Below are 12028 nucleotides of genomic sequence, written 5' to 3'. Positions count from 1 at the left end.
TCAGAGGATTTGTTTTGTGCCTCATCTTCTGGGATGATTGGTGGAATAGGGGTGGTGAGTGCTGCAACATATGAGAATAGTGTTTTTGGGTCATATAGGAAGCCGTGTATTTTTTTGGCATAGAAGTCCCTTTTGGTATGAAGAATGGTGGCCCTATAATAGATCATTGCGGTTTTGTAGGAGGCCTGTGCGGTAGGGGTGGGATTCTTCCGCCAGCGTTGTCTTGTTTTAGTTTTCTTAATTCTGATGAGAACCAGGGTTTTTTGTTGGTACGGGCAGGATTGATATCTTTGGATATCAAGGGGCATATTTTATCAGCTGCTGAACGGGTGATAGTTAGCCAAGAGTTCATGGCAGTGTCTGCATTTGCGAGGTCCAGGTTAGTTAGGTCCTTGGTGAGAGTGTTGCTGAGGGCTTCCATGGAGCAAGGTTTTCTGAATTGGATCGAGGATTTAGGGATGTTGGTGGTCGGTTTTTTTTTTTTATGGATAGTTCAGTTTCTATCATCGAGTGATCTGACCAGGGGATGGGGGTACAGGAAGGGAGAGAAGTGTTCGCGATCGGATCATTTGTGAATATTAAGTCTAGCGTGTGTCCTGCTTTGTGCGTGGGTTTGTTAATGATTTGTTTGAAGCCCATGGCCAGGAGGGAAGAGAGGAGGGCTTCGCACTTGGCGGAGGGAGATGGGGAGTCAACATGAATGTTGAAGACTCCTAGCAGAATCGCTGGTGAGTTGGTATTGATGTGTTTAGCTACAAGTTCTATGAGAGGCGATGGGTCGGATTCTAGGGTCGGATATAGATAGTGCCAGATATCTATATAGCTATCAGTTTCCTAAGGCTACATTTGCACATTGGCTTAAGGAGGCAATTGGTTCGATGTGTGTGTTGTGTGTGTGTATATATATATATATCTATATAGAGATAGATATAAGTATATATATATCTATAATCGATATATAGATAGAGATAGATAGATATAGGTATATATATAGAGAGATGTATATAGAGATACAGAGATGGTTCGATGTGTGTTTGTGTATATATACCAATTGCCTACTTAAGCCAATGTGCAAATGTAGCCTTAGGAAACTGACACTCCTTCTTTGGACCATCCTGCAGATCAGATCTCTCAACAATGAATTACTCCATGCAAGAAACATGGAGTAATCCAAACCTGAATTGCTGGAAGATCCACAGTCTGATTAAGAAGAACGCCAAAACCACCTTAGGCAAAAAGGAGGGCACCGTGCATAACCCCCCCCCCAACTCTAAAATCTGCAGAAATGTATCTCGGCACGACAAAGCCTGGAGCTCTGAAAACCTCCTGGCCAAGCAAATAGCATCAGGAAAACCACCTTAAGAGTCAACTCTTCTAAGGGTGCTCTCCCTTAGTAGTTCAAACGTAGTTTCAAACATTCCTCTAAGCACCAGATTAAGAATCCAAGATGGATAAGCTGTCCTCAAAGGACAAAAATTCTTCACTCCCTGAAGAAAAAGTATCACATCCAGATGTGCAGACAGAGAATAACCATGTACCTTGCCACAGAGACAGCTCTAAGTTGCTACCTGTACCCTCAGAGAGGTAACTATCAGACCCCTGACCAAAACCTCCAGAAGAAAGTCAAAATATGAGAAACTGTAGCTTGAGTAGCGATACAGCGGGTCTAAAAGATTCTCCGAACTCGTACATGCACTAGAGATGTTCAAATTTGCCTGGCCTGCAACAAGGTGGTAATAACTGCATCCTAATATCCCTTCTGCCACAGCAGTCTCCTTTCAAAAGCCAAGATGTGATACAAGAGTAAGTTGCCTATTCCACAAACATTGAGACCCGGTGCAGAAGATTCGACAGATAGTCGGATCGCTGGGGTTTGCCTATGGCCACACTTACCAGATCCACGAACGATAAACGTGGCCATTCCAGAGCCATAGATGACACGTGCACTCCAGAGCCACCAAGCCACGCCATGCGGATAGTTTTCTATACAGAAGAATATCTCAAGGCCATGGCAGAACAAGAGCATTGATGCCTTCTGCCCTTATCCTCTCTGACGGCTGAGAAAAACAAGACGCCTTGACATTCTGCCTGGTCGCCATCAAGTCCATATGAGGATAAAGCCATATTCTATGGATAAGACGTATCACCATCTCCAGCGCTCCCACTCCCAGGGTCCAACCTTCTTTAATCATGAAAATCCACATGAACCTTGTCCACCCTGGTGATGTGAGACACCGCTATTGTCTCCAAGTGCAAATACCTGGGCCTCTTGGGCCACTTCTCAACTCTTGGTTCTTCCCTGCCAGTTGAAATAGGCCACCGCCCTTGCACTGGCTCCGAGGAGGAAAGGCAAGCAAAGTTTAATGCAATACTCTTGGCTTCTAACTAACTAATTGACCATGAATCCTCTTGCTTTCACCACTGGCCCTGCACTGACTGAATCTGACATGTTGCTTCTCAACTGGAAAGCTCACATCAGTGGTGAGTACCACCCAATTCGGAATTTCTAATTCCAGACTTCGCTCCAGGTTGGCCTGAATAAGCCACCATGATAACAGTCACTGCTTTCCCCCATGAGAGGGAGGCGGAGATGGAACTCCCCTAATAATGAATTCCAGTGGGAGAGAAGAGCCCCCTAAAGAGACCATACATGTGTGCGAATGCCCAATGGCCAAGTTCCAACGTCAATGCCAATGTACCTAGGACCCGTAAAAAATAAATAAATAAAATCCCAGACCCCGGGTATCCAAAAAAAAAAGTAACAGGTGCCAAAACTGTCTGTGCCACTTTCTGGCGATGCTAAAGGTATGAGTTCTGCAAGCTGATTTACTTGCAGGGGTTATGTACTCTGGGCTGTGGAGTGAATCTGGCATGAGCAACCAGGGTCCAGCCCAAACTCTGCCGCGCCTAGTAGCTCAATTTGATACCAGGCAAGCCACAGTGTTTCTCAGAAAACAGGAGACCTCTGTCAGCAGTTGGTTCAGAAAGCACTGATGCGGTTGATGTCTCAGGGCTGGGTGGTGCATCGAGCGAAGAGTCATTTTGATTTGCTCTCAGACACTGAAATTTCTAGGAGCTCGGTTTGACTCATTGGAGGGAGAGCATTTTTGACATTGCCTGAATTAAGCAAAAATTCATATAAGGATCCTCTAGAAGGCTTTCCTTTCATCATGCTGCGGTGAGGATCACCACTATCCGCTTGGTGCATATCAGTGGTGCTGGCCTAAGCCTAACAGGAACATCAGAAACTGAACATGCACTGAGAACCTCACTAAGCGAAGGAACCCCTGGTGCACCTTCAAGAAGCGAATCAGTATATATGCTTCTGTGCAAACCAGAATAGCCCGAAACTCTCTGCTTTGTGGACGGCTGCAACCACCAAGTACAGAGACTACTGCTTGGTGTACCGCTACTTTGTCATGAGAAGCACAGAGAGAGATACAATGTAAACCTCTCACCTTACGCGTTGCCGTCTCTTAGCATCTGTAGGACCCAATGATCCATTGTGATTCTGGCCCACACCTCATAAAAGAGAGCTAGTCGCCCCTCAACAGCTGGAAGAGAAGAGTGAACCAGCCTCGCATCGCTGCGTGGCTTTAGCTCTACTGAAGTCCTGGATCGAGGCCCCTCAGATAGGCCTTCATCTACCTTGAACGAACTGGATCCTAGCCGTGCCCTGCTTCTGAAAAGGAGGAAAACCTTTGTTATGCCGACACCTCCAATTATCTTTGTGACATGCTTGAGTCGGAAAAGATCTCCTTCCACCCTTCGATTTGTCTTCCAGCACCCTGCTTCTTTTGGACTCACCCAGATGTTTTATTCGCTGGTCCAGATCATTCCTGAGTAAGAGCTTGTCCTTAAATGGCAGAGCCTCCTAAATGATACTTCGACCAAACATCTGCCGACCAATTTCTCAGCCAGAGCCACTGCCTAGCTGAAAGTGCTGACATCATAATTCAGGAAACTGCTCTAATCGAATTATAGAAAGCATCTGGCACACAGACCACCAGCACTTCCGAGCACTCATAGGGCACTGAGGAAGACTTTCGCCTGCAACCGCTGAACCCAGAACAAGCATGCCCCCTGCATGAAACCGCTGCATACAGCAGCTGGAATGATCAAAGTGAGACCTCAAAAATCCTTTTGAGATGAAGCTTCTACATCCAGTCCTGCATGTCTTTCAGCACCGTGGAGACTGCCACTGGAATCTGTGTCTTCTTGGTCACTGCCAAGACAGACACATCCACCTTTGGCAGTGTCAGATATTCAAGAGAATCCTCTGACAATGGGCACAACTTGACCATCATCCAATCGAACTTCAGCCCAGCCTCGGGAGTGACCCATTCCTTGACCACTAATTTTCTTACTGATATCTGGAAGAGAAAATCCTTCGCCAAACCCCTCAAGTCATCAATGATCGGATCCACTCCTTTCCAGTCAGGCTTGTCCTGCAGCAATCTGATGACCAGATCCTTTAAGCACATAGGGAATCAGAGGCCATAACTCTTCCCTATGAAACAGCCAAACCACCTTAGGGACAGCCCCTTCAGCTACCGGGACTTCAACCTGCTCCAGTAAGTCATCCTGATCCAACAAGCCCGGTGTGGACACCCGGGTACTCCTCAGCCCACTTCTCAAACTTCTGTGGGACTACTCTGTGGACCCTCCAGATCTGTCCAGGCTTCTTTTTCTTTTATATATCTACCATTTTTGGCTTCATCGGCCGTGGGCAACTTGAAAAGCAACCATGGGCACACGAGCGTTCCCCTCTGCTGCCTTCTTGGCCAAGTATGCCCAGTGCAAGTGAAGCACAAAGTCCAAGGAAAAATCCAGGGAATACCCAGAATCTGGGTGTGTCCCCCCACCCCACTAGGGAAGGATTCCCCTCCACAAAGGTTTCCTGCATCCTTGCAGGACTAGCACCGGCTAGGAACAAGAAATAAGGGACATCTCCACCCTTCCCCACAGCTCTTCCCATGGGTGTCAAAATGGCTGCAGTTCCCGCGCTCAGTGGGAACGGGGCCAGAGATGCTTCCAATGCTTCCTGAAAACTTCGCAGCACGTCCCCAAGCCAGGCCTGCCAGAACTGCCCTCTCCTTAGTAGATGCTGAGGTTACACAAACATTTGCAGAAACAGCTGTGATAACGACTCAGCACAGCTCGGCAGAGCTTAGAAAGGACATTCACCAGTGCCATTATAGACATACGCCTCCACACACCACTATGGTCTGAACGACAGAGTCCTCCCCCTCAGCCACCACCTAAAGCCACCTTGCCTGCTGCACCAACCCGAAAAAGCTGCTGGAACTTCGATCCACTCGCAGAAACTGCGCTCAGTTTGAAGCATCTATTTCTTACTTTAAAAAAAAAAAAAGTTACTACCTCCCATAAGAAATAAAAGAAAAAGGAAACTTTTTTGAACAACGGCAGAGTTGGCAGCAGGATCCATAGGGCTCAGCAGGGGAAGGAGGGAATTGGACCACCAGCTGTTCTTAAACCAGTAGAATTTCCTGGCATGAGCAATATTCAAATGTCATCAACCCTCTGCTCGGCCACCTCGACAAGGAAGGATGGCCAGAGAATGCATCCAAATTTCTGTCTTCTTTCCAACCTACTCCAGGCTGCAGGTTTTTCATCTCTACCATCTGCTGGTGATAGAGAAGTACCCAGGGGCTGCAGCTGGCATAATAGGTTATATAGCAGTGTCAGTAAAACTCTCTCTGTCTCCATCTGCTGACAGAGATGCAAAACCCAGAAGCCTGGACTTATCTGGTACGTACTAGAAATTAATTTATGAATGCTCTCAGAACAGCATAGGGTGGGTCAAAAATCAGATTGCAGGACAAGTACCACTGACATGCCACCCTGCCAGCCCCACGCCCTCCAATTTTTCCAGCCCACCACCACCATCACCCCAGTACTCCTCAACCCAGGATTACATGTTAGAGCAACAAAAAAAAAAAGACAATACTCCTTGGGGTCCCTATCTGACCTTACAGGTCAATGGACCAAAGTGGTCATTTGCCGCTGCTCCTCCTTTCATCACAGAGCACTCCTGGACTGCAAACTGCAAGAGCTCCTGTGACTGCCCTAGGGAGGACAGATTTTCTCTCTCTTTCTCTCAAGACATTTTTGGTCATGTAATTGCAAACACTTCTAGACATGAGCCATCTCTGCTAAATAGCTTAAGAAATCCAAGTCTTTCCCTGGCTGTGCACTCTGTGAAGAATGTGATACTATACTGCACACTCTCAAACGGGCCGATTCAGTAAAGTCCGCTGGAGAGCGGGTAAACGCCTGCTCTCCCAGCGCGCGCACAGGCCACTTGCCTGTGCGCGCGATTCAGTATTTAAATTAGGTCCGGAGCGGCGGCTGTCAGCGGGTTTGACAGCCGACGCTCAATTTTGCCGGCGTCTGTTCTTGAGCCCGCTGACAGTCACGGGCTCGGAAACTGGACGCCGGAAAAATTGAGCGTCCGGTTTTCGACCCGACAGCCGCCTTCAAAATTTTCTCTTTTTTTTTTTTTTTTTACCCTTCGGGACCTCCGACTTAATATCGCCATGATATTAAGTCGGAGGGTGCACTGAAAAGCAGATTTTACTGCTTTTCTGTGCTCTTTCCCGGTGCCCGAAGAAATTAGCGCCTACCTTTGGGTAGGCGCTAATTTCTGAAAGTAAAATGTGTGGCTTGGCTGCACATTTTACTTACTGAATCGCGCACGAATACCTAATAGGGCCATCAACATGCATTTGGGCACGCGTTTTCCGCACCTTACTGAATAAGGGGTAAGGGAAAATGTGCGTCTAATGGCAGGTTAACAGTGCACTCTGGAGCACACTGTACTGTATCGGCCCGATAGTAAGGAGAGTATTTTTTGTATATATTTCTAAAATTTTGATTTGACTTTGCAGTATAATAAGAAAACAAAAACAAAACCCTATATCCAAATGGTATACAGTGTGTTATTTTCACTGGTGTTTCTGATTATATAAAAACTATGCAAACTTGGGTATCAGTTGTTTCATGATATAGAACCCTCTGACAATTTCATTTATTAAAATGTATATATCGTTTATTTGAGATTATGACATCCAAACCAAAACAGTGTATATCACATTAAAACTAAAACAAAAAAAACACAAACCATAAAACCCTTGGAATGAGTACTGAGGAGCAGTTTATACCTTTGGCATACTAGATGTGCTAACCAAATTGCTCAGGAAAACGACTCCCCTCTAGTGGAAATAAAGCAAAATCTAATTTACAAACCTGTGCAAAGGCAGCGAAAGTTTTCACATGTCTTCGGGCACACGTCGGAAAATAGTTCAAACACAACTCTTCCAGCTAAGAGTAAAGTACATTTTTAAATTAAAATGTAACTTTAAATAAACTTAAAAACATTTTGACTGTAATTATAAGTGAAAATGATACTGCATTACCTGGTTGATTGTTGATGGCTATGTCAAAGAAGCAGCGAGGACGATGAACCTTAACTCCCATGGTTTCAAAGGTCTAAACTGCAGGCAATAAAAACAAAGAGAGTACATTTAATCACTGTAAATCACCATTTGCTGAGATTTAACTCCATAACACTGAAGCCTATGACATTAATTTAAAAATTCCAAAAGCTGGACATGACCTATGTGGTTTTAAAAGCTTGTGTAATGTTATATCTAGAAACTCCTATGTTGGTTCAATTAAAATAAAGAATCTAGATTTCTCCAGAACTAATACAATTACTAAAGCTCTGCTTGCACCAAAGGCATGGTTTACCAAAGAAGAAATAAAATTTGCCTTATCCTAGGCTTCAATACTATGTTGACACATTAATATTGACACAACACTACCCACGCATCCCCAAAATGTCAACTTGCTGGTTTCTCAGTTGGTTTGGGTGCCTTAAGAAAGGAAAGCAGTGATTCACTTGCTCTCTTTTGAAAAGAAATGCTATTAATTATTTAAACTACGAAGCTGGCAAATGCTTGGAGGAAAAGGCTATTATGAAAACAGTTCAGACTGAAGTTTACTGAGGTAAACATGGGAGATATTTTTGGTTCTTGTGACATGGTTTGGTTTATCCACTTTCCAAACTGTGATTCTAAACTGTAAATCTATAATAATAGATATCTACATTTCTAGCTTAAGAAAGCACACTGGCTCATTTTGTCTAGAGTGACCCTTGTCTACTGCCAGCTCAAAATATTTCTATCCTTGTTGAATGTGTGTTTTATTTGCAGTGGTTGATCAGTTCCAAGTAACATTTCTATCTGAGAAAAGCAATTTATACTAAACAAATGAGTTTTTAGAGCTAAGCAGTAAAATTGTCTGTTTTATGCAGGGGTTTCCTCTTTTCCCTTTGAACAAAAAGTAAGAGAAGTCAAAAATCAAGAGCTAATGCTACAAGTCAGCTCTGTTCTACTGCAAAACAAACAAAAAAAGCCAGGAAAAACTGAGATGCCAAAGGTTTAACAGATGTGTATTTTCCATGAAACTGGACTCTTTTCCTTGCAAAAAGTAGGTTCTGGTTAGAGGGCATGTTTTAAAGAAAACAGCAATACAAATATAAACCCCTGTATATAAATAATGACACTAGCGAAACAATTAGTCACCTCTGAACAATCATTGGGACAAGCGAACACACTTTAAAAAGTGTATGATTTCATTCGAGATGCTGACTGCACTCTTAAGTTGGAGTGACTGAAGTCAAGTTTCACCAGAAACGAGAAGCGAGAGCTTCCGTTTCTCTTCTTGTAGCAGCCCGACACGGACTCTACAAGAGAAATGTATGCTCTTGCTTCTAAGTAAAGTTTTTATCTGCAAAATCAAAAAAGACTTTTTGAAAAGTAAAGCAGACAGCACCTTATAGATTCGACCTACGATTATAAAATTTAATGTGGTGAAACTTGGCTTCAGTCACTCCAACTTAACATAGAAACATAGAAATGACGGCAGAAGAAAACCAAACGGCCCATCCAGTCTGCCCAGCAAGCTTTCGCATTTTTTTTTTCTCACATACATATCTGTTTCTCTTGGCTCTTAGTAACCTTTTTTTTATTCTATTTCCCTTCCACCCCCGCCATTAATGTAGAGAGTAGTGTTGGAACTGCATCTAAGTAAACTAGCTTAATTTAGTTAGGGGTATTAACTACCGCAATAAGCAAGCTACACCCATGCTTATCTGTTTATTCAGACTGTGTAATTCAGTCCTTGTTGACTGTTGCCTGAATATAGATCCACCTTTCTTCATTCCCCCCTGCCATTGAAGCAGAGAGCCATGCTGGCTATGCATCGAAAGTGAAGTATCAGTCTTGCTTCCCTGCCGTTGAAGCAGAGGGCTATGCTGGATATGCGTGAAGTGTCAAAAATTTCCTCTCCTGCCGTTGAAGCAGAGAGCTATGCTGGATGTGTGTGAAGTGTCAAACTTCCTCCCCTGCTGTTGAAGCAGAGAGCTATGCTGGATTTGCATTGAAAGTGAAGTATCAGGTATTTTTTGGTTTGGGGTAGTAACTGTTGTAACAAGCAAGCTACTCCCCTGCTTTTATGTGCTTGCAAATCCTTTTTTCCCCACATTTCCTCTTGCCGTTGAAGCATAGAGCAATGTTGGAGTTGCATTATTGAATAAGAATATTCATCTCCAGGTAGTAGCCATCATTCCCTCAAGCCACCCCCATGCCTCTTCTCTTCATTCACATCCTCTAGACTTTATGGATCCACAGTATTTATCCCATGCCCCTTTGAAATCCTTTACAGTTTTGGTCTTCACCACTTCCTCCGGAAGGGCGTTCCAGGTATCCACCACCCTCTCCGTGAAGAAATACTTCCTGACATTGGTTCTGAGTCTTCCTCCCTGGAGTTTTAAATCGTGACCCCTGGTTCTGCTGATTTTTTTGCAAAAGAAAAGGTTTGTCGTTGTCTTTGGATCATTAAAACCTTTCAAGTATCTGAAAGTCTGTATCATATCACCCCTACTCCTCCTTTCCTCCAGGGTGTACATATTTAGATTCTTCAATCTCTCCTCATAAGTCATTCGATGAAGACCCTCCACCTTTTTGGTCGCCCTTCTCTGGACCGCCTCCATCCTGTCTCTGTCCCTTCAGAGATAAGGTCTCCAGAACTGAACACAGTACTCCAGGTGAGGCCTCACCAAGGACCTGTACAAGGGGATAATCACTTCCCTTTTCTTACTCGATATTCCTCTCTCTATGCAGCCCAGCATTCTTCTGGCTTTAGCTATCGCCTTGTCACATAGTGTCTAATGATCTGAAGTCGGCGAAACAATCACCCCAAGGTCTCGCTCCTGCCCCGTGCACATCAGCCCTTCTCCCCCCATTGAATACAGTTCTCCTGGATTTCCACACCCCATATGCATGACTCTGCACTTCTTGGCTTTGAATCTCAGCTGCCATTATCTTCGACCACTCTTCCAGTTTCCTTAAATCCCGTCTCATTCTCTCCACTCCTAAGCTTCTTATTTTATTCACCAGTCTCCTGTGCGGAACCGTATCAAAAGCTTTGCTGAAGTCCAAGTAGATGACAGAGCGCTCTTCCTTGATCCAATTCCTTGGTTACCCAGTCAAAAAATTCTATCGGATTTGTCTGACAGGATCTTCCCCTGATGAATCCATGCTGCCTCTGGTCCAGCAATTCTTCCGACTGTAGATAGCTCACTATTCCTTCTTTTAACAGCGACTCCATTATTTTTCCCACCACCAAGGTGAGGCTAACTGGTCTGTAATTACCAGCCTCTTCTCTTTTTCCACTCTTGTGAAGCGGGATCACCATCGCTCTTCTCCAGTCACTCGGTACCACTCCTGTTTCTAGGGATCTATTGAACAGGTCACACAGCGGACCTGCCAGCACATCTCTGAGCTCCCTCCGTATCCTGGGATGAACCTCATCAGGCCCCATGGGTTTGTCCACTTTCAGTTTCCTCAGCTCTTCCCATACATTCTCTACTGTAAATGGAGTTACATCTACTCCATTCCCCTCTAGTTTGTTAACTAGCAACGGTCCTTCTCCAGGGTCTTCTTTAGTGAACACAGAACTGAAGTATTTGTTTAATATTTCTGCCATTTCTTCGTCTCTCTCCACACATTGATCCTTTTCACCTTTCAATTTCACTATACAACTTTGAACTTTTCTCCTTTCACTGATGTATCCGAAAAATGTTTTGTCACCTCTCTTAATCTCTTTGGCAATCCTTTCTTCCGCTTGACTTTTTGCCATCTTGATTACTTTCTTTTTCTCCCTCAGTGCTACCAGATATTCTCCTTTGTGCTTCTCCTTTTGGGATCCTTTATATTTCTTGAACGCTGTTCTTTTAGCCTTTATTTTGTCAGCCACCTCCTTGGAGAACCAGATAAGTAAAGAAAAGCAAAAGAAAAATGAAACCTAACATATAGATTAGTTGCCTTAGTAATTGCTCCTTTTAGTTTGGTGCACTGTTCTACATCTCTCTCGTGCTCCCAGCCTACTAGTTCTTCTTCCAGGTACTTCCCCATTTCATCAAAGTCTGTGTTTTTGAACTGCAAAACTCGGGTTCGTGTGCTTCTTTTCCATATCCTTTTTGTGATATTAAACCATACCATTTGATGATCACTGGTGCTGAGATGGGTGCCCACCTGCACAGAGACATTATCTGCATTAGTGAGCACTAAATCGAGTATAGCTCCCTCTCTTGTGGGTTCCATTACCATTTGTTTGAACAAAGCTCCTTGCAGAGCATCCACTATTTCTCTACTATTGTTAGATTCTGCAGATGGGATTCTCCACTCTACATCCGGCAAATTAAAGTCTCCAACAATCACCACTTCTCCCTTCTTTCCCATCTTTTGGATGTCTTCAACCAGATCTCTGTCCAGCTCTTCCTTTTGGTTTGGAGGCCTGTAAACCACTCCAATAAAAATGGATGTCCCATCTTTTTTTAGGTTGGCCCATAGTGCTTCTTCATTGCCCCATCTTCCTTGCAACTCAGATGCTTGGATATTGTTTCTGATGTAAAGAGCCACGCCTCCCCCTATCCTATCCG

At 44.2% G+C, this 12028-nt stretch overlaps 1 protein-coding gene across 8 annotated transcripts in view; it reads right to left on the bottom strand.

Annotated features, from left to right (window-relative positions):
• Window positions 1–12028, bottom strand: part of PPIG (peptidylprolyl isomerase G) — a 204239-nt gene that overhangs the window by 165277 nt on the left and 26934 nt on the right. For 6 of the 8 annotated variants that reach the window (XM_029605694.1, XM_029605691.1, XM_029605693.1 and 3 more), the window contains 2 exons: window positions 7440–7517; window positions 7270–7344 (listed from right to left, as the gene is read on the bottom strand). In XM_029605694.1, coding sequence (XP_029461554.1) covers window positions 7270–7344; window positions 7440–7500 — 136 coding nt within the window. In that variant the 5' untranslated portion in view covers window positions 7501–7517. The remainder of the gene's footprint in view (window positions 1–7269; window positions 7345–7439; window positions 7518–12028) is intronic. The other 2 variants (XM_029605696.1, XM_029605695.1) reach the window with 1 other exon arrangement.

This window comes from Rhinatrema bivittatum, chromosome 6, assembly GCF_901001135.1.
Source record: "Rhinatrema bivittatum chromosome 6, aRhiBiv1.1, whole genome shotgun sequence".
NCBI lineage: Eukaryota > Metazoa > Chordata > Amphibia > Gymnophiona > Rhinatrematidae > Rhinatrema > Rhinatrema bivittatum.
Note: the sequence above shows the minus strand (reverse complement) of the source record. Positions and strands in the feature narration are given on the sequence as shown.